The sequence below is a fragment of the Gadus macrocephalus genome, chromosome 4 (assembly GCF_031168955.1).
Source record: "Gadus macrocephalus chromosome 4, ASM3116895v1".
NCBI classification, from domain to species: domain Eukaryota; kingdom Metazoa; phylum Chordata; class Actinopteri; order Gadiformes; family Gadidae; genus Gadus; species Gadus macrocephalus.
In genome coordinates this window covers 7,876,270-7,903,748 of record NC_082385.1, presented here as the reverse complement: position 1 = coordinate 7,903,748, position 27,479 = coordinate 7,876,270, and the positions used below count along the sequence as shown (strand labels likewise).

Sequence of the window (27,479 nt, the reverse complement as noted above, 5' to 3'; positions counted from 1 at the left end):
GAATCCTTATCAGAAAGGCCTGGAGCCATTTGTCCCCATGTGGCTTGAACACCAAACAAGAAACGACGGAACCTGTTGGTAACCAAATAATGTGTCAAAATGATTTCTCAGCTTGTTTTTCCAATCTTAGTTATTTAACATAATCTAATAAACTATTAAACTATAAAAAAAAAAAAAAAACACAATATGCTATTGGCCATTGATGATTTACAGCATTATTCTTCAGATTTAGGCTAGATATTTCAAACTTTCAATGTGCCCAGTACTTTCTTATAGGGGCGTGGTTGTACACAACGTTAATATATGCGTGTATAACACACATTTATCACGAAACATTTTACACAAACTCCCTATAGATTAATTTACAAACAGACACACTTCGCCTCAGGCTTGAAGTGCTCCTCAGATGTTACAAATCTGATTTCTGGAACAAGGGCCGAGCCCCCTAGAGGTCTGCGACCACAGAACATTCCTCAAAGCAGATGGGCCAGCTGTCATCCAATATTGTGCATGCACAAGTCTACCCTTCAGAAAGCAGGAAACAGGATCATGACATGAAGGTCAATATTGTTTTTTTCTACAGCAGAGAAAATACATTCCACTGCTCTGACATTCCAACTGATATTAATATTTGCGAGGGCATCGCGAAACAAATCGTGTCTGGTAGCGGCTTCACAGGAGGCCAATTTAAAAAGGCATCCTTTTTTGTTGCGCTTTTCGGAAAGACTTCACACGCGACCCGGCTGCATCCCTGGAACAGAAAGTGTCTCATGACATTCGTCGCATGCCTTTGCTGCTATGGGAACGCTTTACCTACGGTGAAATACTAGCCTATAACAGCCTATAATATATACAGCTTCAGCCCTCCGTTAAAGCACATCCCTGTCACCCTTCCCCGGCCCCTACAGGGTGGGTATCTGCCCTGCAGGTTCCCCCCCTGCAGCCTCATTGTCCAATTCCTCCCTCCCAAGCCACAGCAAGCTCTGAATGCTGTGACAATGGATTTAATAAAGTTTTGTAAAAAGAGTAACTATAGCGGGTTGTTAAAGTTTGTTGGAAGTCCTTAAGTCAACATTTCGAACTCTTTACATTCCTTTACTTTTCCAAATGAATGTTGACTCTGTCCCATCCCAACCGTAGTGGCTATGTGTAACAGCACTATGTGTTCTGGCTTTTATAAATGTGCTGCACTGTACGGCAAATACATATGCATTGCCTATTGTTACATGCACTTATGGCTATATAAACAAACTATTGACAGCATGACCCGGGAACTGGGTTTGCAGCAGCAGACAATGGGAGGCATAGGATAGATTATACACAAAAGGTACATTGTATGAATAATTGAGAAACATCCCCATTAGTCCATACAGAGGAAATGAGACTGTAGGTGCCAGAGATGTGCCGGTGGGAGGTGGCAAAGGGCTGAGGGAACACCGAGTGGAGAGTGGAGGAGGGAGCTTTGAGGGGGAAACTACTGTATGTTAACAGCATCAAAACTAATTTAAAGATTTAGAATAGGGATTAATACAATTGGGGGGGGGGGGGGGGGGTCTCTCCGGTGTGGGTCTCACTGCATCTGATTCACCAGCAGTGAATTCCACTCGTTCGTCACTTAAGGAAGTGAGGAACGAGGGGAGTCGCTACAGAACGACTATTGGAATGCAGCCTTGGTATTTGACAACAAATGTGTCATCGGGTGACAGCTGATCCTACTTTATTAATGTCATAGAATGACGTTAACTGTTACTTTATTGGGACGCCCCAGTGGCCCACCGGGTAGAGCGCGTACCATCAAGGCTCAGTCCCGATCGCAGCGACCCGGGTTTGATTCCGACCCATGGTCCGTTGCTGCATGTCCTCCCCTCTCTCCCATACCTTTCCGTCTATCTCAGTGTCATAACAGAAATATATATATATATATATATATATATATATATATATATATATATATATATATATATATATATATATATATATATATATATATATATATATATATATAAATCGTCATAACTTCAAATTAGTAAATTATTGGTAGAATTTTTTCTACCAATTAAGTAAAAAAAGTAAAAAAAAAAAAAAGGCCTACTCTCATTCATATCTATAGCAAAAATAATCCAAAATAATTGTCCCTTAATCCATGAAAACCGCCCAGTTTATGACCCATTGCTAGTAAACCCCACACACTACTTCGGGATTCAGGATTAAACTGAGGCTGAAACAGGAGACTAAAACATGGAAATAAGGCTAACGTCTCGTACAGACACTTCAAAGAGTGTGCTCTGAATGGGTTGTGTATACGCTACTGTTGGACAGCAGCAGTGATAAAGACAACATCCAAGCATGATAAGGAAGCAATAGGATCCACTCCTACTGAGCACCCTTTATACTGTGATTGCAGCAATTTTCTAGCTAGAGGGTTCACAAGTAATCTTGGGATTTCCTCATTGCCCGTTTCTGTATACAAACATGGGTGGATACGAAGGGAGAGGCGGTGTGTTTTAACCAAAGCACATGAAAAAGAGGCTTAGGTCACCTAAACAGAGGCACCATTGTGAAAGTTGGCTGCACAGCATCCACTCTATAAAAGCAGAGGAAGCAGCAAAATGGCAGCACGGCCAGCCGCTCAGACTGCCACACTGCGTCTCACTCTCGGCGCCCGCAGAAAAACGACACATGGAGGCAGAGTGTGTGTGAAATGAGAAAACATTGATCCCTGTATCAGATTATACGTCGAGAGGAGAACTGTTGTCCTGTCCCCATCGTCGTGACTGTAGACGACCACACCGGGCCCGATTCAAAACATGGAGCTTTCGATCAGGTTCATAATCCCAGCGTCACACTGAGCTCGTTACAAAAGAAGCCTGTTATTATGAGTGAAGTGGTCCTCACGGGAGCGACAGCGCACGTGACCAAGCGCTGAAAAGGGAGTCTATAACAAATAACAAAGTTCTGTTCTAGTATTTGGCACGGACGTTGGCGATTTAAGAAACTCGAGAACACTTAATAGGTACTTATTGCCCTGGCCAGTGGTAAACAACTTTTACCCGGAAAATGAGCAAACACACAGTCGTTGTTGATGCAACCGTTTGGGAGTGGCTTTGCTACGTGATCTCCCTCTGCGCACAATGAAGACATGGAGCCCAGCGTTACCTTAGAAATGTTCCATTAACGGGGAACTCAAAGATCAGGGCTGTGCCTACTGCCTAACATTGAATACATCGTCAGGAGTGAGTGAGACAGTGATACCCTTGGGCATTTCCCAGACATGGGAGTTGTATTTGGTTTTGGCTCAATGGGTTGAGTAGAGTGAGAAATGGGTCTCTATAGCCCGCCCCCCCCACCACCAATTTGAGCAGTTATATACAAGGCATTTGGTGTTTATTTCGCAATGTGCTTTATTATGGTCATAAAAAAATAAATTCGTCCAGGATAGTTCTGCATGTATAAAATATTACATTGGTTCCGTCAGGTTCTGATTTTCCACAACTCTAAAGAGAATGATGGTCATTGAATCAATGACCATCATGAAAACAAGAACAATCAATGACATTGATTGTTCATTCAAATGATATGAAATCAAAGAAATGAATTTGTGTACCCTGTGAAAACCAAAAAAAGGTTTTGTTTTCATTTGAATGAGCATGTCTACATAGTGAGCCGGTCCTGTCCCACAGAGCAGCACCCCCATGGTTTCTACAGTGGCCCAGAACGGACAAATGGCTCTGGAGAGAACCTGGTTTAATTAGTTTGGGCTGCGACCCATTGGGGATTATTTTTTAGTGCCGTGTGGTTATGTACCAGCGTTGCCATGAGCGATGTTGTGCATGAAAGCCACCACACTCTAGCATTATACTGTTCATCCGAGAAGCATTACCCTCTCTCAGACATGGATACCTGGAGGACTTTGTCAACGCGGTCCATTATGGTGAGAACCGAACAGCGATATTAAGCCATTTGGATGCTCCTGTGACAAAACCTGAAAAGGTTATTTTGTAATTGAGCATCCTGTTACTCAACCATATCGTTTTTGAAATGCCACAGACAGAAAGGCAAGATTGACACATCGGAAAGCAAATAGATAACACTGATTATATTAACTTGTGTTGTGTGAGTGGCGAATGTGGGTAAAGGGGTACAGAAAAAAAAAAATCATTACCAAATAAACATCCTGTTCAGTCCTAATCACAAAAATGATTGCGTCTGTCTGTACTTAGAAAAACTAAGAACATCAGCGCCATACTAAAGAAAACAAGACTCCGGAGAGCAGCTTTTAAAAAGAAAAAAAAGAAAACATTCTGCCCTGATATCATAGTTAAACAGAATATCAGAGCATGACTGGAGGAAGGAGGGATTTTGGAGGGATGTGCATCGATTCTTCAGTGATTCATTTGTGACAGCAGGAGCCCACTACTTAGATACAATGACCCAATGAGGAGATCAATATTATTCGCATTTGTTCTGCACTCACTATTATGTCACCATTACTTTAAACCTTCAATACGAGTGATCGTTTAAAATGTGGCCTCCCAACCCTCCACAAATTGTCTATGCCACTAACATGATCCGTGGTTTAGGACACTCACTGGCTTCTAGGACGGATGAATGATTAAAATCCAATAGGGACCATGAATGTTCAAATGTGATTATGGTAAAGTTGGAGTATTCTAAAAAGAGCCATCCAATAAAAATGTGTGCATTACCACTGCTGACAACTTAGATTCCCAAGAATAATAGAGGACGGAGATTGCAGTGTACATCTTGGGATGAATTGATAAAAGGAATTCAAACGCCAAGCAAAAACACAATAATCTCAGACGGGTCCCAAAAGACTGCAACAAAAACATATGAACTATAAGCACGCTATTCTGAGAACCACATTGCAGCAACATGCGGAGGGAGGGAGGGAGGGGGGGGGGGGGGGGCGTCATCAATATTAAAGCATCCGTTTCTAGTTCAGCGCCTATCACTGAACAGATCTGCCCTGTCAGTGTTTCCCTTCTGGCTAGTCAATATTGCCCTGCAGCACATTACTGCTGCTGCTGCCGCCGCCGCCTCAGCCTGCACACGGGCCCACTGTGACGACGGTAGCACATGGCTGCCTGGCCTTGCCCTTCCATTGAGAGCCCCTCACTGGTCAGGTTGGGTCACTGACACTCTCTTATTTTTGGGACCACAGTCTTCCGTCTCCGTCGTTGATAAATTGGCAACGGCTGCCTGGTCAATACTTTATTTCAACCGCTCTGTAAACTAGGTGTTTCATTGATTGCTATGCAGATGGGGGGGGGGGGGGGGGGGTTACTATCAACCGTGCGCAGTGGAATTTCCGTTCCATCATTTCGATCGTTAGCACTCGTTACCCACCGTGACTTTTAAAAAGGGGCGCACGCGCAGCAGTGGAAAGACCTGGGTCACCATGACCTTGACCACATCTCCCTGGACCGACTGAGTCTATAGCACTAACTACAGGAACTTGGTACTGTACCGCTCCTGTGGAATTAAGCTTCCTTTACCGGTGAAGGGATCGTGTTGCACGTTTGATAATCCTTTCGGCCCGCCGCAGTAATTTATTGGTGATGAAAATGGGCTCCAAGTCCTGTTACACTTTCAATGTCAAGCTGCAGTATGTCCCTCGATGCAGCGCACAATATTTTTAATAAAACATCAGAACGGGCTTTCAACAGGCACGAATTGATGTTGGGATATGTGGCCAGAATGTTACGCTTTTAAAAGTAATTAAGGGGACTGAGGAGAGGGCGATTGCCCTTCAGCGCGTCTGTGCATTATGAACTCTGCAGAGGTTATCTTGAACAAAGACTGCAATAGTGCAACAATATCTATAATAATCTGCATCAGCATGGCAGGCTTCTCCATTACAAGATGGCAACACATGACAATTTTATAAAACTGTCTGCTTGAAAGCAATTTTGGTATAGCTAGTATTTACCACACAAGCCCCATGCAAATGATGAAGATCAAAAATATCACAGCCAAGCCAAAATCCCACTAATCGAGTGGAGTGTGGGATGTTGCAGGAAATGTTAGGTTGGTGCATGAAATGTCCCTATTGTCAATCTCTTTGTCAATTGTTACAATCTCTTCTTCAGCCAAATCTTTGAGATGTGACTAAGCTATGCTTTGTGTGGGCCAACACAACAAACTCTTATCGTCACTCTACAACTCTCACTCACGTGTCCACCGTTCACCTCCTGCATCAACTAAACCCTCTCCATTTCTGAGCGAGACCTAGTTACAAACAGTTCTGTTTTATAGGGATCTCTCTATAGGGATCCTTTCTAGAACGTTGTCAGCCACTTATAACAGGGTGAAAGTGCTTCATTCAGAACGGAATCACTGTGTTGACCTTGTTTTTGGACCTGCAAGGTCCAAGTCAGACGTCTCATATTCCACAACCAACTCCAACTCCAAGGTCCCTCTTTCCTTGCCTTCTGTAGCGCCATGGAAAAAGGACAGAAATGCTTGGTACCTATTGTGCTGGCTTGTGCAATGGAAAGAAAAGCACCAGAAAATGCTATTGTTTTGTTACCCCTTATTTGGTACAGGTTGTATAGAGTGTGTAGCCACCTCTGGGTTAGCAAACTGCAGCAATAGCAAAATGCACAAAATCGATCAAGACATCGTAAAAGGTTTAAAAAGGTAAACTTTCAACAGGTTTATGCTAGTTGATATTGCCTTGCTCATGTTATGTCAGGCTGAGGGATAAATCAAAAAGGCATTTCTCCATGCAGTCCTCTTTTGTATGGTTAGTCAGCAAGCCGTGGATGAACATTGTATTTGTCACTGATGCATGTAATCACAAGCCAAGTTCAAATGAGTGCCTGAGGTTTAACACGCAAGAGTCAGATAGCTCAAACCAATACTTAACTAGATTTGGCTACATGACCTAATTGGCCATGGCCTTTCATTAGAGAAACACCTCTTCTGATGATGAACTTGAGGATTTGCATTTCTATGAAGATTAAGATTATTGATACTTTTTCTATGCTTCTTGAATCCACAATGTTATTGTGAATAAACCATTTTTGGCTTATTTTAACAAATGAAGACATTTAGTCTTTCTTATTCACACTAGAAGGCTGTGCTCATGAACAATGTGACCTTGGGCCGACTCATTACATTTTCTGAAGACAAATGTGATGCTTTTAAAAGTCCTGACCTGAAATGCCTGAAAAAATAAAAAATTGTGGCCAAACTTCATAAGATCCAAAACATTGATTTTCCGGCTTGATAGCACACTTGGCGTGGCAAGTGTTATCATTTGATAACGTTGATTTCTTTAATATTGATTTTTCAACATAATTGATTTTAGTTGGCTCAGATTGTCTGAGGAAACGATGCATGAAGTTACAGAGTTCACCTGATAAGCCTGCCATACAAAAACCTTATTATGAAACCTCGATTGCCATTAACAAGGTGTGGTACGTACTATTTAGTTTTCCGAAATGTCCAGTTAAGACTAGGAAAAGCCACTTCCTAAGTGAGGAATCATGAATGCGGACGACCTATTCAGCAGAAACAACATATACCATGTCCTTAATACGTGATGTGTACACTGGACGTGATGTTACTTAATCAAGATTCACTGTGACTGATGGGCTATGCGGAACAGCAAAAATTTCGAGTCGACATCTTGCAACAAATAATGCAGGAAATATCAAAAGGCGGAATCGTGAGAGATATCCGAGACCAGAAAGGTGTTCGCCTGTGCATGCGCATTAGTGCGCGTGTGACTTTGGTGCAGCTGATATCATGCGCGAGATAACCTTTTTTTTCCTGCTCGTTCTCATTCCGAGTGCGCTTGGTCGGATGTCACATGGCTGCCTCAGTGCCAACCAGTTTACACCGTGCGCTATAAACACGATACATTTTTTTTTTCATATATAACGTTATAGCCGCATATCTAATTTTGCTGCAAAAATACACAATATACAATTCAATTGTGTTTAATACGCGGCTTGTGGCATGTTATGTCGGTCCACACATGTTGCCAAATCTCCCACGTTTAATGTTTATGTACTCCATTATCTGGGAAACAAATAGCAATGTCCATTCATGTATACGCACTACAAAAACACCACATAAGTCATGCTCTAACAAAGGGCTCTGTTTTTTTAAAAGATAGTTAAGATAAGCCTGCTGGCCGATACCCAGTGAGAAAACAGCCCCCAGGCCACAGTGTGTTGTTGCACTTCAGCGCCGCATCTTACCTTGTCGAGCTCGTCGTGCAGCTCTGACAGCGTGGGTCGGATCAGCTTCTCCCCCAGCGGCGCGGCGGTCTGGCGGTAGAAGTCGATGTTGGGAACCGCATCAATGGTGTTGTGGCCAAAAGTTCTCAGATAATAGGTGTTGGTGTGGGTGTCGTAGTGGTAGTGATGTTGCCCTCCTGTCGATGAATGCAGACTGGTCTCGCTCATCACAGTGTCCCCGTTCTGCAGACCCTCAGCCGGACCGGCGTCCAGGGGGCTACCGGCTTCACTCGGATCCGCAAAGTTTACCACTCGAAATCGGCTCTTGCCTTCATCCCCACCGGCCCCGTCGGCTCCATCGGCAACGGGCGTGGCTTTGTCATTTGTTGGGATGGTAGAGGCATCGGAGTTGGGCGATTTATCATGTGCGGCGGCGGCGGCGGCGCCGGCTGCCTCAGTAACAAGGTCTACTTGGAACCGGCTCTGGCTCGGTGTGGGACCGGCGGGCTTCAGACCCGCGTCCACGGCCAGCCCATCGCTCTCGGATGCGGCGTTTCCTTCCAGGGCGGGTGGTGTAGGTGATGAAGACATGGTGCTGATGATGAACACAAGAGTGAACAAGCGGGTACACGCGTGTGTGCGCTAGAACACAGCACAGCTCCCAACTCCTAGCCTAGTTTCAACCTCCCTCCCCAAAAAAGACCTGCCGCGAGCAAGCGTTTAAAAAAGAAAAATGAGGAAATGTAAAAAAAAAATGGGCAATGAACAGCGCTAAGCGCTTCTTACTAAAGAGGCGGTTCGGTTTGTATCAACAAAAGGCAGCCGAGGCAAACATGTAGAAGGCTAAATTGCTTGCTAGCTGCCTCGCCGTGTACTCTCGATAGACAAGGACTCCACATAAATGTTCACCCCCCGGCTACCACTACTCATCGAGAGAAGCACGATCCAATATTCACCAGTTACCTGTCCCACAACTATGTTAAAGGAAGTATAATTCACCTCCCTTTCCTCCTCGTTGCCGTTCTGGCTAAGATGCTGCTGTTAACCTTACCGCAACTCCTCCTGGACCACGGACGCCTCTCTCTTCCTACTAATATACAGCGCAACTGGCACCGCTTCAAGGGTGGGCTCAATCTGGCGAGAGGGAGGGCGAGCTCGCGAGATGTGGCCGCCTCCTGTACATGTGGGTGTGTCTTGGAACCGCGGCGGAGGTGAACGAGAACGAGAGCTCCCTTCTGGTCTTCAACAGACTGTACTATTTCGATATATTTTTATTAAGATAAAGGGAAAAGTTAAGCTAGTTTTAAGATAACTTTAATTTAGGGCAAGTCAATGGATTATTAAGTGGCTGGCATGCCCATTTAATAGCCCTAATAAATAGGCCAATTCTAGCCACTATCTTTGGTATTTATTAATATTTGTTATGGATTATGTATTTTCTCACTTTAAGAAAGTAATAGTTAATAATAGGTATTGAAATTGCTTTACCCCTCATTCACTCTTAAATACATAGTAGGCCTTAAGTTAAATCGTTTCATATAATATAAAGCAAGTTGTGGGTTTTGTTATACAGCATAATCTAAAGGTTGTTCATTAGTTATGGTCTCTTTACAAATTTTGGACTGATCCATAACGCATTTACTTTGTATTTCCTAACAATTTGCATCCCCGATTGTTCAGCTAGTACCACCGAGGATAGTATTGCTTTAATACCCAGGGTGAGAGAGGAGGACCTTTTCAGACTCTAGCTGCCTGCTAACCCAACTGTGACTAAGATGACCCCTTCAGTGTTTGCCTTCCTCATTAGCCCAGGAAACCTCTAATCCAGTTAATGCTGGCTCCTTCCAGCCAGGCACTCATTACTGTTTGCAGGGCCAAGCACCACAATAGTTTCTCTCATTAAATCATCAGCTCTGGTTCTTTCTCATACCCATGCCACCATGAAGGCATCAATCACGCTTGCGGAAATCAGTCAGATGTTGTTGGATCTGGGTTTGACTTGAGTCTGTTGTTATGTTTTTTTTGACTAATCACGTCGCTAGAGGCATGGATCTGTATGTGCGCAATTGGCGAACACAAACTCGGCCATTGGTAGTCAAAGTGTTGCAGACAAAGGGTCTTTAAAGGATTCAAATCAACAGTGTGTGGACTGTCCAATTTAGAAATGCACGCATGCAAAGTTCTTCTGAAAGCTTAATCCAATGGTGCAAATTAGTTTTCTTGGGTATAATGACAGGAAATAAGTTGTAGCTCCGCCCCTTGTGGTTCCTGGTTTCCGGCCCAGGATCTGTGACGTCTCCCGCCCAGAAATTATACTATAAAAACCGTTGGATTGCTTGATCCAAGATTGCTATTGTTTTGGAAAGGGACGTTACCCTATAGAGTCCTGTGTCTCTTTAACTACCCTTCTACTAAAGTCTTAACTCTGCCTTTGGTTGTCATGGCATGGAACGACGCACAACACCAGTCAAATGAATACCATTGACTCAGACACCTGTAACTCTACAAATAAGAGGCATCCTAAAAATACGATCTCATACCTTATAGTTCACATCTGAGCGTGGCATTGGAGAGCGTATTACACAGACGGATAGTTTTTCAGGCCATTTCAGGGGAAGCCTCTTTCACCGGGGCCTGTTAGTGATGACAGGTGGTCTTCACAACGCAGGTGTCCTTGGGGGATGGCATGAGTAGGGAGGTGAACAAAGACCAGTTGCCCGGGCCTTGCCATGTCAAGATCCTCAACTATTCTCTAGTCGCCCGTTTCCCACAATTACGCCCATTTCTCTGGAGCCACAGATCATCAGTAACACGATCAAGCCTTCTGTATTCTGGAGAACTGAAACACAAAGAATTTGACTGGGTTAAAAGAGGAATAGAAAAAATGCATGACATCATGAAAATCCTTGCACTGCATTATAATCATAGTTAAAACTCTATTTGTTGTATTTGTTGGAAAACATTGATGGTGGAATATCCTCGCAAATCCATAAAATTATTAAACTGCCTTTATGATCATCTTACCTTTATATAGACTACAATTTGTAGAAATAACTGGTGTATTTTCAGAGCTGAGAACACCTTTATTAAAGAGTGTAACCAATAACTTTGGGTTTAGCATGGAGAATCACCTTTTTCACCTTTGTTTAGAAGAGGTATTACCATTATCTTGCCCTCATGACTGAAATCAGTGTGGAAAAAAGCACAAACCCCACTATGCCTTGCTCACCTTAACTCAGGTAGAATCTGGGTGGGCTTTATGACGGCTCCAGGAAGAAAGGAGCCCCCTGCATTTGACTTCGACTGACCTACTTTATGTGTTAAGGTTAAATAGTTGATCCTACAGTAGAGGTTAAGAAATCGCCTGCTTTATGAATGTATTCCACAGTATTATTGTCAGTGGGTAGAAGGTATACCTTATTGTCTGAGTAGAAGTGATATTCATTGTGCTCATCCATGTCACATCTTTATGTTAACTCATGTATGTGGTGTAGCCATTTGTTATCTCTGATTATACTTGTTTTACTTTACTCAAGTCTGTTTATGTCACACATGTAAACTACCTCAAGCCAAGGATGGTTGAAAATTTCATCTCATCTCGTTTCATGTATAAGGTGACGAGTGGATTTCAATCAAAGAGCACCTCACTGCTCTACATCTGATATAACTATAATGTTTAACATGTAAATACTTCACAGTGTAATCTACTGAGGACCCGGAGGAGGAGGATAAGTGCATGTTCAGTTAATGGGGAGCTGGGATCAGGAACACAAGGGAGGTACCTAATTTCTAGGCAATCGGGTCATGTTAAACACGGTTTATTCTCTCTAATCCCTGTTGTGAATGAACAGTGACTAGTAGGTCCACTTGTTTACCATGGGCTAATGAAACTATCATTAGGCTGATTTGACCCTAATCATTATCCCACCGTTCCCATTTGAGAGCATTTTCAGTCTCAAAATACCTGTGGGACTCCATCAAAGAACCTGCTTGTTCCCCTCTCTGAGGCGTTTGGATTGGCATGTTATTTTAGAAATGCAAGTTTCCATAGACGTCTCCAGACCTTGAGTGAAGTAGTATTCCAGATGTATTTCTTCAGGAAACAATGGTATGGCTACACAAAGGACAAAGAAAAAAACACATATCACGTTGAACCAGTTTTTTGGTTGTTGTTGCAAGATAAGTCATCTGTAATTTGTTTCCTATGAAAAGTAAAAGTCCTACATGGAATATGAAAATGACCTCCGTTAACAGTAAGCAGAGATGTGAAGTAGGGTTTGACCTCCTGGGTTATTTTTGTTGCAGCCCCTTCCAAATAGACAGGTCTAGGAGTCGTCACATACCTCCAACAAGTGTGAGTATCCATGGGGAGCCTAGATTTTCAAAAGGGTGTCCTACTTACCCATTATGTTTACGCTTGACGCCTTTACTGATGCTAAGTGGGGAGTAATCGTTTTTTTATTCTCACTTGGCTCTAAAATGCATATGTAATGTAAAAGGGAGGACTGCATTCAGAGGTATGCTCTCTGAACGTGGACATACCCTGCTTTCACTGCAAGTCCCACTGGTCTAATTATGCTTTGACATTTAGACACACAACACTTTCTGACTAGGATTATGACGTCAATTGTTGTTCATTTGTCTATGTAATGTACTACTCCGTTTATTCATTTAGCAGAGGCTTTTATCCAAAGTGCTGCCCAAAGTTTCTACAAACAAGTGCTGTAAGAGCCAGAATGACGAGGTAAAACACCAGTTTTTGTTGCAAATGCATATAGTTATTACATACATTTTCAGTCTTTCACCAGCCAGAGTGGAACTATCCACTGGGCAAGGAATTGGTTCCTTGGCTGGAGGAAGGTGTTAATTGTCAAATAACTCACTAGTAAACAAAGTGGGAAAAGGTTATCAGATTAATAAATAAAGTTAAACCTTTCTAATTGAATTGTTAGGACTGCGCTTGTTTAAAGGGTTTAATGGTGTGCTTAGATGTAACTTCTCGACAGTCTCACAGCACACAGATGAATGTATCGATGGTGAGATCTGTTATTGTGTGTGTCATCATGCATCGTTTGTTTTGACCATAGGGCTGGCCTTTCTCTTAACAGGGCGTTGTGCTCTTTACTCTGACTTGACCCATTATATGAGGTGTTACCAAAACAAAGAACCGACGCAGCATCACAGTCCTGTGTCTTACACACTTGATAACCCACATTATGTTGCAAATGTTTTCCATTTGATTCAAAATGCTGCTGTTGGAATAAAGTGTTATCAGGATTGAGTACCCTGAAATGAAAGATGAAGAGTCTGGCACATGATTAACTGTAGATACACTGGGAGGAAAGTGAACCTTTATGTTGGGAGGTGTTTCAGCAGCAATGTGTTTACGCTCACTTTTTACAGATGGATTGTTAACACAAAGCAAGTGGGTTGCCATCACAAATATAGTGCAGGTGGAAAATATTTATACTTGCCCATTGGACTGAAGCCGCTCCAGAAAATAATAGATAGCCTGCATTGGGAAATTGGCAGAACATTTAGTCGTATTGCTAATTCAAGTTAATGTGTATACTTAATGTATTTTGTACTATAACGCTATTCTATTTGATGTATGTTGAAATGGGGGGAAGGGATATATTAATGGAAGCTGAGAAAATGAAGGTTAATTTCAGAAACAACTCCAATCACATTTGACCAGATTTGTGATTTTTAGATATTTATATATAAAAAAAGGATTTATTAGCTAAGCATCTGCCAAGGTGTTACAGCGTAAAAATGGCGGGTAAGTAGGACCCACTTCTGAAAGTTCGAGGCTCCCCCTGCATAGTAACACATTGTGAAGGTATGTAACAACTACACTTGTAGATTTTGAAGTGGCTGCAACATTTTTTAATCATGTCTGGTGGGATGTGCAGGGCAAACATATGAATGGTTTATTTATCAGTTACTGCGCTAGGTGACGGTGATAATCAGGAAACCAAGCTCTATCAGACCGACTGAAGGCTCCCAATGTGTTTCAAAAGATATTTTATAGACAGTATATAAGCCAATTAGACTCATGATGGAGATAGGCAATGTTATAATTTAATCACCCAATTGAGAGGTATCTCATTCAAGGATAGTGCATAATCTCAAAAAATTATAAAAGTAAGTTTATTCATCCGTTAAATATTTACTTTTAAATGTTACATATCCATCCTTGCAATAGTTCCTCCAATTGGGGAAAAGATCTTGGTTGTGGTTGGTTTTGTAATCCTCCATATCATGTTTTAAGGGCCTTACAATAAACTAGTAAAGGTTAGAAAAGTAAACATATCGGTTTACAATAGATACTTTATGGTTCTACATAACTAGGAAGATATTAATCTTTTTATAGATATGTGCACAAATCGACCACCCAAAACCACATTCATTTAATAGAAGGCTAGTAGAACAGCAGTAGAACAGTAAAAACCAACCACCAGAATGGAAACTTTGCAGGGCATACGATCAGCTACTGGTGTTTGTTGTGATCGCACACAAAGTCAAGAGGGACTAACATTTAACTTGCTATTGAAGCCTGAGAGAATGAGTCAAACGGGGCATTACAGTAAACAATAAGACATAAATATTGATGGTGATGAAGAGCTCTGTGTTCTGGTGTTTATGTCAGGGCGTATTCCCATAGGGTTAGCGTCATGTCCATCAAATCACCATATCACCATCATGATCTTTGGCACACCCCAAAAGGAAGGCTACGCTAGGGCATAGAGCATCCATGCAAGTAAAAAAAAAAGGGTTTAAAGGGAACATAATTTCTGCCTGATTATTTAATGGTGTCTCCCTCTAGTGGATTGGATTTTTTGTATTTACAGTAGGCCTTTATGCTCTAAAGGAGTAGAGATGTATTACACTTGCAAGTATATTTACAATAATGTAAATGTAAATGTCGCAAATATAGGAATAAAAACGTTGAAGCGATCAAATTACGTTGTAAGGTTGTTACTGTGCACAGACTTAGTAACAGGTTCACTCATAGCTGTTGCAACATGCATAAAACGTGGAGACTCATAATTAATGTTATTAGCGAAACCTGTGTTAGTCATAAAATGACACTGTGAAAAAGGTCTGTAGCGCATATTTCAAGCTTCCCATTTCAGAGAACACCCTGGAACAAGGTGACTGTGTATAGGTGCATAGTATACTTGTGGCTGATGATGGAAGCAGCCTATAAATGTTAGCTTCTATGGAGCATTGTGTTAGAGGACCTGACATGACTCAATTGGTAATGGCAGTGGCAAATTTGATCATCATGCATCAATATTCTGCTAAACATTGTTAAAGAAATGGCTAGAAATCTATAAAACAATTTCAGTACCAATACGAGTCAGCATTAAAACTTTATTTGTATTAAAAAAGGCAACAGACAATCTTCATAAGAATCCGTTTTTCTTCCAATACATTGACCTGATTTTCTTTTAATGCATTTGAAAATATAAGCGATATTTCAGTGATTTTAAAACGGGGAATTCCTAAAATGTGTAAAATTTGCTCCTGCCATAAGTCCTTTTCACCTGGGCCCTGGTTTTGGCAGTAAGTTCAGCTGAAGGGCTCCCGTTCAAAAAGGGTGGATTATTGATTTGATGAATAAATATCTTCAAAATATTTCTAAATAACAATTAAAAAAAAATGATGAATGAATTTATGTTCTTATGCCCTCGTAGGACCCTAAATATATGCATAAACACAACCACAATTTACTGCCCAGAAATAATGAAACTTAAAAGTCGCAATGTGTAACATTTCAACTGGCTCGTAGCCTAAGATTACCTGGTCACATCTTTAATGTGTGCCGATTGATTGTTATCAATAATGTTCAATCAATCAATAAAGTCGTAATAATAATCGTATAAGCGATATGTTCTACAAATAATAAATGATAGCCAGCCCTTAACCTTATTTGTTTATAAGAATCTTACCATCAACACTCCCATAACCCCTCCCACTCACATAACCCCACCCACTCACATAACCCCGCCCACTCCCATAACCCCGCCCACTCCCATAACCCCTCCCACTCCCATAACCCATCCCACTCCCATAACCCCGCCCACTCACATAACCCCGCCCACTCCCATAACCCCGCCCACTCCCATAACCCCTCCCACTCCCATAACCCCGCCCACTCCCATAACCCCGCCCACTCCCATAACCCCGCCCACTCACATAACCCATCCCACTCCCATAACCCCGCCCACTCACATAACCCCGCCCACTCCCATAACCCCGCCCACTCACATAACCCCGCCCACTCCCATAACCCCGCCCACTCCCATAACCCCGCCCACTCCCATAACCCCTCCCACTCCCATAACCCATCCCACTCACATAACCCATCCCACTCACATAACCCCGCCCACTCACATAACCCCGCCCACTCACATAACCCCGCCCACTCCAATAACCCCTCCCACTCCCATAACCCATCCCACTCACATAACCCCGCCCACTCCCATAACCCCGCCCACTCCCATAACCCCTCCCACTCCCATAACCTCTCCTACTCAAGCAACCCAACCAGCCAAGCTACGCTAGTTTGTGTCGCACAGCCATTTAGAATTTAGAGAGCACTGTTAATTCGTTTTTTTTAATTCTGAAGGTCTCCCGCATACTAACTAGAAGGGGCTCAATGTTACACATTGCGACTTTAAATCCTTTCCATTTCCAAATCGATTATACACAGTTCTTCAATGGCTGACATCGCTAATCAACAGCGCAATAAATGCAGTCTTATCAGGTTACAGCAACACATCTTATCAGTAAAAGATTTGCACTAATTGGCAACTTATAAATCAATCAGGAGACAGCTACTGAATGCAAACTACAAGGCAACAATTGTAATCAGTTACCAATTGGATGCCCACAATTGAGTTATAATCATTAGTTCAAGAAAACGTTCCCAGTAATTCTTAAGATCAGTTAAGACTAAGACTTGCAACACTGAGTACAACTAAATCTAAACTCCATACTCATTAGATGCACTGCCTTTTATTTATGTTCATGTAACTTATCAATGTATAAATGCATTTAGAATTTGACATTTGATTGACACGGTCAAACACCTCAATAAGGGGAGCATCATGGGTCTGAAACCCATGATGAGTGCTGCCATGGTTACCGTCCACAACAGCGACCAGAGTGGTCCTGAGGGGATGGGGGCGGGGCTTATCATTTCATGGTACCACACATAACTGCGGCAGGAGGGAAGGGTAAACACTATAAAAGCTCCTGTGAATGTTTCAACAACTGGGGAAAACATAAGGCATTTATTGACAGGAGACAGGACTGCAGCAGAGGACAGTACATAGAAAAGTGGAGAAAAATGAACAGACACACAACCAAAGAGGTTTGGTCGAACAATGAAAAAGAAGTTATATGAAAAAAATTACAGAACAACACGTTTATCTCCAAAAAAAGAAAAAAATATATTTTGGCATTAATTTGTAATTACGTTGACTTTGTCGACACGTCAAATCAATAAAAACAGAATACAATAAATGTGCATATGGCTTTGCATCATAAGGACACAGAGTAGAGAACCTGGGCAATAAACGGTAACTGTCCAAAACCATTCTCCCCCCACCCCTCCCCTCCTCCTCCTCCTCCTCCCATTAACTGGGATGTCTTAGGAGGGGGGGGGGTGGTGATGGTGGGGGTGGTGATGGTGGAGGTGGTGGAGGTGGTGGTGGGGAGATTCAGTGTGCTCCGCCGGGGAGCTTCTGTTTGTACATGCCGGCCAGGGCCCGGGCCGTGCTCTGGATCATCTGTCTCCGGGACATACCTGTGACGGCCTGGTGCCAGTCCGTGTGGCTGACGTTGGGCATGTTGCGCTCCAGCACCTCCCCCACCGTCACCAGCAGGCCCGACCAGCGCAGGCTGTAGTCGGGCGGGGTCAGCGACTGGGCCTGGAACGATTCAGAAATGAGAAAACGTTTTTTTTTTTTTTTGTATGTTGAAGTTCATTATAGAGGACTTTAAAAACAACAACAGTTGAACAAAGTGCTGTACTATTCAACTATCTAGTTATAAAACAAACAAATTAAAAAAGCACAAAAAGGGACACACAAGACAATAATATAACTTATATGGAGTTATCGCAAGAGAACATAACTGAGTTTTTAGGAGGGATTTGAAGATGGGCACTGAAGGGGTTAGCCTGACATGAAGAGGGAGTTCGTTCCACAGTTTGGGGTCAATGACCGCAAAACCCGATCTGCCCTGTTAATCACTCATCTTCTCACATGTTTCGCCGATTTCTTCTGCTGCGATTTTTTATTAACAATACATTTTGTTGTTGCTGATAACATTACGTTGTAATGATAACATTTCAGGTTAAAATGGCAAGATAACGTGACCAAAACATACAATCATTTGACTTTATTTACATGTGGAATGCAAATCCGGATATGCTTTGCATTTGATCAGAACGAACGAACGCACACACACACAGACACACAGGTCCTGATATGAGCCCACGGTTATTACCTGCTGAACGTATTCCAGGGCAAGAGGGGTGGCCTGGGTGAACATCTCCAAGCGAACCCCGAGACCGGGGTCCTCGAGGATCAAACAGCCGATGTCGAACCATCTGATGAGAGAGACAGAGGAACATTACAATTACAATTTACAATTAGGTCATTTAGCGGACGCTTTTATCCAAAGCGACGTACATCGGTTAATACACACTGACACACCGACGGCAGAGTCAGCCATGCAAGGCGACAGCCAGCTCGTCAGGAGCAGTTAGGGTTAAGTGTCTTGCTCAGGGACACATCAACACTTTCAAGACAACTGCTCCACCTCCTGAGCTAAGCCGACCCTAAGCCGGAACATAATGGCCACAGGTGAAAACACTTCCGCTATAACTGAATAATTGCATATGATGATCTGTAATCGCACAGGCATGAGCAACTAAAACCTCTAGGCTCTAACTTTAACAGAGGGATGGGTCTGCTGCAGAACAGAGGCTCCTCGTCCATATTAGATAACAAGAGAACCAAGAGTCTGGGATAGAGTTTCTGGTCGATTATTTGCTATTCTTCTGCATCTGAGGCGTTATCCCTCTCTCTCCATCACTCCCTCTCCCTTCAAATAAGTGTCCGATCAGTGTCCACTGATATTCGTTCGAAATGGTTTTATTGGTGGTTTCCATCAAGGCCGATAAAAAGAGACAATCAAGAGTTCGTAAAACAATATTTTTCTATGGTTAAAATTGGCTTCAACACTCACACTGTTGAATATGTTGAACATAATAAATAAACAGTTGTCAATTCATGATACGTTCTCTTCTCTTAGTGTTAACTGCTTAACTGCTAGTAATATCGTTGTGCAGGAGCATTACAATCGATTATTGAAGCATGAGAGTTGCGATGCACACCGTGGTGTGTGCATCGCAAGTGTCCTTAACTGCTAGTAATATCGTTGTGCAGGAGCATTACAATCGATTATTGAAGCATGAGAGTTGCGATGCACACCGTGGTGTGTGCATCACAAGTGTCCCAGAAGCTCAACCATTCTCTCTGAAACGAATTACTGCAATGCACTACGTTTACAAACGCACAAAAAAGCGGTGTTTACATACAGTCAGAAGTGCGATATTTAAATGTATTGCCTATTTTATCCTATTCTTTATTCTGATACTCACCCAACCCCAATAGCCAACCATACCTGCATACATTGTTAATCCAATTAAATTTTTATTCAGCCCTGACCTTGCACTTTCCATGTATATCAAGTCCACTGGCTGCAGGAACGGCAGAGATTCCCTTAGGGGGTTAATGATACAGACGAATGGGATCGTACTTGTCTGGGAAGAGTTCAGCGATGAAGTTCTCCACAGACACCACCGGCTGCTTCTCATGGATGACCCCCGTCCGTCGCAGGCTGTCGATGCGCTCCTGGGCCCCCTGTAGGGAGGGAGAGTGAGTGAGTGAGTGAGTGAGTGAGTGAGTGAGTGAGTGAGTGAGTGAGTGAGTGTTGCGTGAGTGAGTGCGTGAGTGAGTGAGTGAGTGAGTGAGTGAGTGAGTGTTGCGTGAGTGAGTGAGTGTTGCGTGAGTGAGTGAGTGAGTGTTGCGTGAGTGAGTGAGTGAGTGAGTGTTGCGTGAGTGAGTGAGTGAGTGAGTGAGTGAGTGAGTGAGTGAGTGAGTGAGTGAGTGAGTGAGTGAGTGAGTGAGTGAGTGAGCGAGTGAGTGTTGCGTGAGTGAGAGCCGACGCCTCCGATTCAGAAGAAAACAAACCAACGGATGCAACAGCCGTTCACTAAATCTTTCCCCCGTTTTCCACATCATTGTCCATCTGAGGCGTACATCCAGCCGCGCGTGCAATCATGAGCATTGGAAACATCGATCAGGCTGAGGTGCCCCGTGTTGCATGAGACATGGTCCCCAGCTGTCCAGATGTAAAGACGAGAGTGAACACATGTTGGACTGTTCAGGCATTGTCTGACCTCTCTTACGCAAGTTATGGACGATGATGAATTAAACCTTATAGCCTCCGATATCGGTCAAATGTGTAGTATGACCCAGACACAACTATTTATTGATGCCCTAAATCGAAATAATTTTGACACAGTGACCACCATGAGGGACAAATGTTGTGTAATCAGATCCCGGTGTTAGTCGTTTTAATTGGCAAAGCTGATTTACTTATGACAAGCATGAACAGCTTTCCAAAAAGTCAAACTTTGTATCACTACGTATTTTATATTTTGTCTGAAAAATCGTATTCAACAAACGACTATGTTGATATCTTTAGTTATTTCAACATGAAAGACTGAAATGGAAATGGCATGAAAGACGGAACCCAAGAGATACAGTATGTTGGGACAAACACTGGGGAACATTGTGGTGGGTAGCCCTCAGGTTTAATATCCTTTGTATCCAAAGCATTTCCAAGAATGCATGTCCAATAGTAAAACAAAATATATTGAAGATTAGATTTGATAGGATATGGTCAATGTTGTGTTTATGTAACAAAGGGATTTTTGTGAGACCGGGAGACTGAAGCAGAAGCTCTGCTCTTTATCAGGATCTCTTTGTAGCCAAAACACTCCTCATCACCACTTCGGGCACTTTGACGGACACAATGGAGTCGCATGGCTAAATGTCTTCAAAGTTGCATCTCCGGTTTCACACAGATAAGAACTCAGAAAAAAGAAAGGAGCTCGGCTTTGCATTGGTCTGCTGCTTAAGTGCGGAGGATCAGGAAAGCTTAGCTTCACTTTCCATACTGAACCAGGAATTTTGCTAAGCAGCGTCAGACATTTCCTGAGTTTATATTCAGGCATCGACAAAGCAGTCATAGAGAGAGACAAAACCAAAGTGAGTGACGCCGTCCGTGGTGGGGACAGGAAATAAGCAGAAAAGGATGAAAACTACTGAGCACCCAAACTGACCTTTACGCCAGCCGCATAGCCCACTGGCTGGGGGGCGATGTTTGACTGTCCCGGTTCCCCCGTGACCATAGCCATCCCAAACACCTCCTGGAAGGCTTCCCGCACCGCCTCAACCTTCACCTCCTTGTCCGAGGTCACCACGATGTCAACGTCCCCGCCAGACCCTGAAACACAGAGACGCACGCATCGAGAGCTGGCTGTGAACTTGGCGCCAACACACTTGGCAACTGTCCGGAACGCAATGGAATGATGGCATTGTAATCCGCGACAGAACAGAGGTTGTGCATGTATATGTTGTTTGCGTTTCAATTCAGTCATCGGACCAAATTGACGGATGTTTTAATGATAAAATGTTGATCTCATCTTAAGTAAGAAGTCAGTTTGAGTGCATTTAATCTGCCTCGATTTTTACTGATGAGATTTTTACAGAGTGAAATCAGACGTCATGTAATGGAGCAGCAGGTATGGTTTCAGTATCCTGCTCCAGCATGATTGAATGAACCCCAGTGCCTGGCACTGCCAGCCCCCCATTAAGAACTTTACATTAAGTACTTTACAGCACAACATGTTGGATAGTATCATACCTTTGGGGAAAATGTCATATTAGTTTGTATTATATATAGAATGATTAATACATGGTCCTGGGCCTGGCTGTGTAGAATACCTCTGTCTACACCAAGAGGGATGCAAAGGAAGGTGAACTTACTGATATAGGGCGCCATGCCAGGATCTAGCGTCGTGATCATGGACTCCACTGAGTGTTTAGTCCGGTCAAGTACCTGCTTCACCATAGGGTTACCGGCCACACCCTGAAAACATTAAATACATAGGGGTAAGAACATGACTTATAACTGGAGCATTACTGGAGCATAACATATAACTACGATTTAAGTTGTTTGTGACTCAGGATCCCACCTTAGAGTTGGCCATCTTGGCCATACATTACGAGCACGTTCTCATAAAGCTTAGTTGAGGTTAAATGGATGAGTTGGATGCGCCTTCGTATGAGCCGAGTAATGTTGTTTAGTTTCAAAATCTTGCTCCCTTCTGCCCTCTCTCTTTACAACTCCCTTATCGTTCCTACATCCTCTTTAAAACATGAGACTAGTATAGAGCTATAGAAACCAAAGAATGCAGTGCAAGAACAACACCTTTTGTAAATACAGTAGCCGTGACCTAATATCTACATGGGAGACCGTCCTCAACTCGGATCTTTAACTGATAACAAAAAGTAAAATGTGTGACCACCATATCTAATTTCAATATGGATATAATGTTTTGATGTCTTCAAGAACAATTAAAAAATTAAAAAGAAATCACAATGATTTTCAATTTAAAAATAATTAACTACATCTTGTCGTTGCTTCTGTTCTGTGAAGTCATCATGTGTGTGTGTTCTATTCCATGCCTTAGGGCTGGCCCTTGGTAGCTTTAAACACTTCCACACTAATCATAAATCGCAGCCCTTCAGGGGCATGGTTGGTATAAACTCATCTCCAGGTAAACACATGGAAAACCCGGAAAAACCTGCCGGGATGCTCCCAAGACATATAACATATGTCTAACTCACTATGACAGAAGAAGGAATCTACCATCTCTAGTGAACCCAACCTGCCAGTGATTAGTGTTTCCTTTTCTTTCTTGCAACATAATGCTTCACTTGCCCTTTTGTTTTTGAACACCCAAAAGTAAGATACCAGTGAAAGCAATAATATTGTACTGGAACAAACCCATTTTAGCGGTATTGGGAGTGTATTGGTATTGAAAGATGGTCAACCAGCACCCAGGACTGTTCATTGACTGTGACTCGCAGTACCTTGAAGAACCCCCAGATGCCGCCGCCTGCGCCCGTATCCACGGTGACCCTGGGGTCTTCAGGCTCCTCGGGGAAGGTGATTGGCGAGCCTGCGTCGATGCCTCCCGACATCAGCGGCTGCTGCATCATGGGGTTGGAGACCACTCCTACAACAACAACAGAATATTAGATACATCATTTTATTATAGATCATAAATAGCATTCTCAAAAAGGAAAGAAAGTTACAGAAAAACATTCTCACGCCTTCTTTAACATAATCATTACTCTAATAATACAACCATTTCACACTGATTACATTGAAAACCCAAACATATCTCCAAAGCATTCCCCCCCTCCCCTCTAATCTTCCTAATACCAAGACTCTAGAAGACCCACCCACAGTATCATCTAATTAAAGTTTCAGTTTTGACTAATGACACATGGTACAAATATTAGCTTTGCATAATGGAGTGCCACAAGCTACAAAGTAGCGCTCACAAATTTTAACATTCACTAAAGAACGAACAATGCCATCTAGTGGCCACTGTAACGCCATGCAAGATGTGAAACCACTGTCCGTTGAAAGGCCTACACCGGCTGAATATGTTGTATTTAAGACAGCAGCTAGACCTAGAAGGCCCTAATTGCAAACAATGGGCAGGGAAGCATAAATTATTTCTCTATCCTGTTTTAAACAGGAACATTTAAGTGAATGCCCAAAAATCGTTGTATTCATTCATTTAGTGTTAGGGTCATATGATATAGAATAGATATAAAAATATATACACTCAAGCAAGTGGGGGTAGAGAACCACCTGTCACACCAAACCTTCATCTCACCTGGCATGGGTGACGGGTTTGAGAAGGTGGGCATCAGCGGGGTCTGGGGGGTCCGCCCGCCGTGGCCCCGCGTGATGTCGTACCCCGCGCTCATGGAGAAGGTCGACGTGGGCGGGCCGACGGGAGGGGCCGACAGGACGGCGGCGGCGGCGGCGGGCGGCGGCGGGCCGCTCGGAGGACCCAGGGACGGGACGGAGGGCGGAGAGAGGGGAGTGAAGGGGCCGCCGTAGGACTGGGAGGCGGCGGACATGGGGGAGGCGGCGTAGCCCGAGGAGGACATGGACGCCAGGGGGCCGCTGAAGGTGGCCGATGTGTAGGGTGGGACGCCCGGGGCGGGGGACGCGCCGGGAGGGGATAAGGGGGTCATGTGACCTGCGAGAGACAAAAACACACCTTCTCAGTGATACAGGGACATTGAACAGTAGATACTGTGTGGGACAAGACATTGTTAGATTGTTTGTAGCAACTATAATACATTTCCTTTACTTTTAATTTGATGGGGTATAAAAACAGTTTATCAGAAAACATACAATCTAAAAGATGCCATAAACAGGATGATAAAAATATCCAGTAGGTAGGATATTACAGTAAGGAGCAGAACTGTACCACCCCAGCTGAGTACAAGCTGCCAGAGCGTATTCTACCCTGTTCATAGATTTCCTGAACCGAGTCACTTGCTGCTAACTAGTACAATTGCAAAAAACTTGGCTAAGTATGTAGCAACAAACCAGTCGGACAGCAGCTGTTGGCCAAGCACCTTGGCGATTTACAGACAGAAGTCTATTTGTGCTTCATGCAAAGAGTTATTTGCAGTGCGGTCGCGCAGGCTTTTCCATTCATAACACAGCCTTTGCGCCTAAGGAAGATGAATCTACATTCAAGTGTCCCACTGTGTAAATGTTCCTTCAGGGAGAGTCAGGAAGCTTAGTCATCTTTCCCATTCTGGGCAAAATAAGTCGCCACCTCCCAGGCTTGAACTACACTGCCTTGAACAGCTAAAACAACACTATCAATGTCCCAATTATATTACTTGGGTGAAATAAGCCTACATCTGAAACGTAACTGATGACATACAATACCACAAATTGAGTAAAAACCGACCGTTTTAATTCAATTTAAAGACAAACTAAATAATAAAAACGTTTTCTGTATTACTTAGAATACATCCTCCCATCCTATATGGGCAGGAAACACTTGGGTCTCCCTCTCCCCTCTAAATAAAAAAGGTACTGGGTTTGATCCCCAATGCCTAACTGCTACCAGCTCATTAAACTATAACAGAATTCAATGCCAGTCACTTTGGATAAAACGTCTTCTAAATAGTAAATGTCTGATTTGCCAGGGTCATGTAATATCAGAAACAAATCTTCTGAAACTGAGCAACATGGCTACATTTCCACAATACCAACATATAATCAAGGACTTCCGCCAGCCACAATGTTTTCAGCAGTCCTGAAAATGCATTGAAAGTAGAACTACTAGAATTTGACTGATACTATCTCAGAAACAATGTTTGAAAATCCAATGTGAGATTGGGATAAGAAAATTAACGTAACACATGGCTCTTGCAGCGTCAGAGAAACAACTCCCCCGCTGGAGTAGAGAGTGAATGAGTCAGTCACCTACCGATAGTTGGTGGAGGGAGATTGACTGGAGATGCCATGCTCAGGGAAGGTATCGGGCTGGCAGGCGGAGTAGTCTCTATGCCACTCTCTTCCATCATTTTAGTCCCCTCCTATGTCTTCAGGAACAAAATATCAAATGACGATTAAAGGAGCCCTTAAATATTGATATATTTGAATTATTTAGATGTTCACGTTTAAAATCGCCGCTTTGCACAGGTCCTGCGTGGTTGGAGATTTGAACCTATAACTATTACACTAGTAGAGCTTCAGCCGACGATTCACTACCAATTCTTATCTTTCATCAAAAAAAACCTTGCCTGTTGTTATGTAGGGTCGTTAATCAATTAGTTGTATCTGCTCTTTGCATATGGGCTGAAGGCCATATAAAACAAATTATTTAATCTATAAACAATAAGATAAAAACTTATATGTAAGATACCGGGTTCATAACTACGACGAGTCTATGTTAACCACACTCTTAACGTCGTATAACATTTCGTAGAAAGTAATCAATTATGCTAACACACTACGGTTCAATCTACAATCTAATAGCTGACGAACAATGAGGATGGCTCAGTGTTCATATGTGTTAATAGTTACTAGAGAATGAAAACCAAGAAGCTCTCACCTGTTCGTTCAGAGAGAAACAACCAGCAGGCGTGCTTTGATGACGTGGTGTGTTGCCACGTCTGCCCCGCTGTCGTCATTTTAGTGCGGCCAGTTGCTTCACCTATCGCCTAGCAACCGTCTGCCGCTACGATGAAAACGTTATTATTTGTATAAATACATGTAGTTCTACTCATTATTATATGATTAGGGGTTCTTCGTTAGTACTATTATTCTAAAAAAAAAGTCGGACATATCTCCAAAACGACACGGTAAACAGTTGGATAAATTGGGAGGCTTAAATCGTACAACGAGTAGGGATGCAAGGATGGGCCAGAATTGCCCTTAGGTGGCGCTATAATCATTAATCAGTGCTTGAATTTTAACAGGCCATTTCAACCAGGAAGGTGCAATATGGATGAAACTTTTTATATACATGCATCATTCGTCATGATCTGACCCATATGCTCAGTAAATATAAAAGTTTGTTCATAATATAGAATTTCAAAATATATCAACAAAGAACGAACAAACACAGTTTCCTTTGTCACTTTATGAAATTTTATTCGAAAGCATTGACACAAACACAAACAAAATACAAAATAAGCAAATGCATCATAGATAAAAGAAGTGGTGGTAGTGGCTATAGCATTATACATGTCTTTATCCTTATTGCTAGTAATGTGATATGTAATCCATTAGCAATCCCCCTTACGTGAGGAGAACAAGAACCAACGTGAAAATATTGGATTGTGGTGCTTGTTAATTCTTCTTACAAATACATAACAAGTAGTATATCAGTCCTTGAATCCGTGAATCAATAGTTACTCTAAGTATCAGAGTAAAACATTAGATACAAAACAAGTATCTTAAAGTATTTTAAAATCCAATTGAATAAAGAGGCAAAGTGGTGTTATTGCGCCTTATGAACAACGTCTTTGTTTATAAACATATATACATACAAACATACGA

At 42.7% G+C, this 27,479-nt stretch overlaps 3 protein-coding genes across 8 annotated transcripts in view; 1 reads left to right on the top strand and 2 right to left on the bottom strand.

The window, feature by feature from the left end:
• Positions 1–9,382, bottom strand: part of slc12a2 (solute carrier family 12 member 2) — a 38,458-nt gene extending 29,076 nt beyond the window's left edge. The window contains exons 1-2 of one of the 5 annotated variants that reach the window (XM_060049855.1): positions 9,262–9,382; positions 8,232–8,805 (exon numbers count right to left, since the gene is read on the bottom strand). In XM_060049855.1, the coding sequence (XP_059905838.1) occupies positions 8,232–8,801 (570 nt within the window). In that variant the 5' untranslated portion in view covers positions 8,802–8,805; positions 9,262–9,382. Of the gene's footprint in view, positions 1–8,231 lie in introns of all 5 variants that reach the window. The other 4 variants (XM_060049857.1, XM_060049854.1, XM_060049858.1 and 1 more) reach the window with 4 other exon arrangements.
• LOC132455842 (protein crumbs homolog 1-like) overlaps positions 1–27,479 on the top strand; it is a 140,772-nt gene that overhangs the window by 106,363 nt on the left and 6,930 nt on the right. The window lies entirely within an intron of this gene.
• prrc1 (proline-rich coiled-coil 1) lies at positions 17,497–26,599 on the bottom strand. Of its 2 annotated transcripts, none has more exons than XM_060049851.1 (9): positions 26,530–26,599; positions 25,903–26,017; positions 24,277–24,648; positions 23,459–23,604; positions 22,349–22,451; positions 21,643–21,806; positions 20,052–20,155; positions 18,735–18,837; positions 17,497–18,154 (listed from the first exon to the last, which is right to left on the bottom strand). In XM_060049851.1, the coding sequence occupies exons 2-9, from the start codon at positions 25,997–25,999 to the stop codon at positions 17,945–17,947; spliced, it is 1,299 nt and encodes a 432-aa protein (XP_059905834.1). In that variant the 5' UTR covers positions 26,000–26,017; positions 26,530–26,599; the 3' UTR covers positions 17,497–17,944. The 2 variants fall into 2 exon arrangements, with proteins under 2 accessions (XP_059905834.1, XP_059905836.1); XM_060049853.1 differs by lacking the exon at positions 26,530–26,599 and adding an exon at positions 26,094–26,507.

What these genes read in the sequence shown, in the direction of transcription:
- prrc1 (XM_060049851.1), bottom strand. Translation starts at nt 25,999, where the DNA reads ATGATGGAAGAGAGTGGCATAGAGACTACTCCGCCTGCCAGCCCGATA. An exon ending in TGGCATGGCGCCCTATATCA is followed by an intron (nt 21,807 to 22,348) that starts GTAAGTTCACCT and finishes TCTGTGTTTCAG; the next exon opens with GGTCTGGCGGGGACGTTGAC. An exon ending in GCTATGCGGCTGGCGTAAAG is followed by an intron (nt 20,156 to 21,642) that starts GTCAGTTTGGGT and finishes CCCTCCCTACAG; the next exon opens with GGGGCCCAGGAGCGCATCGA.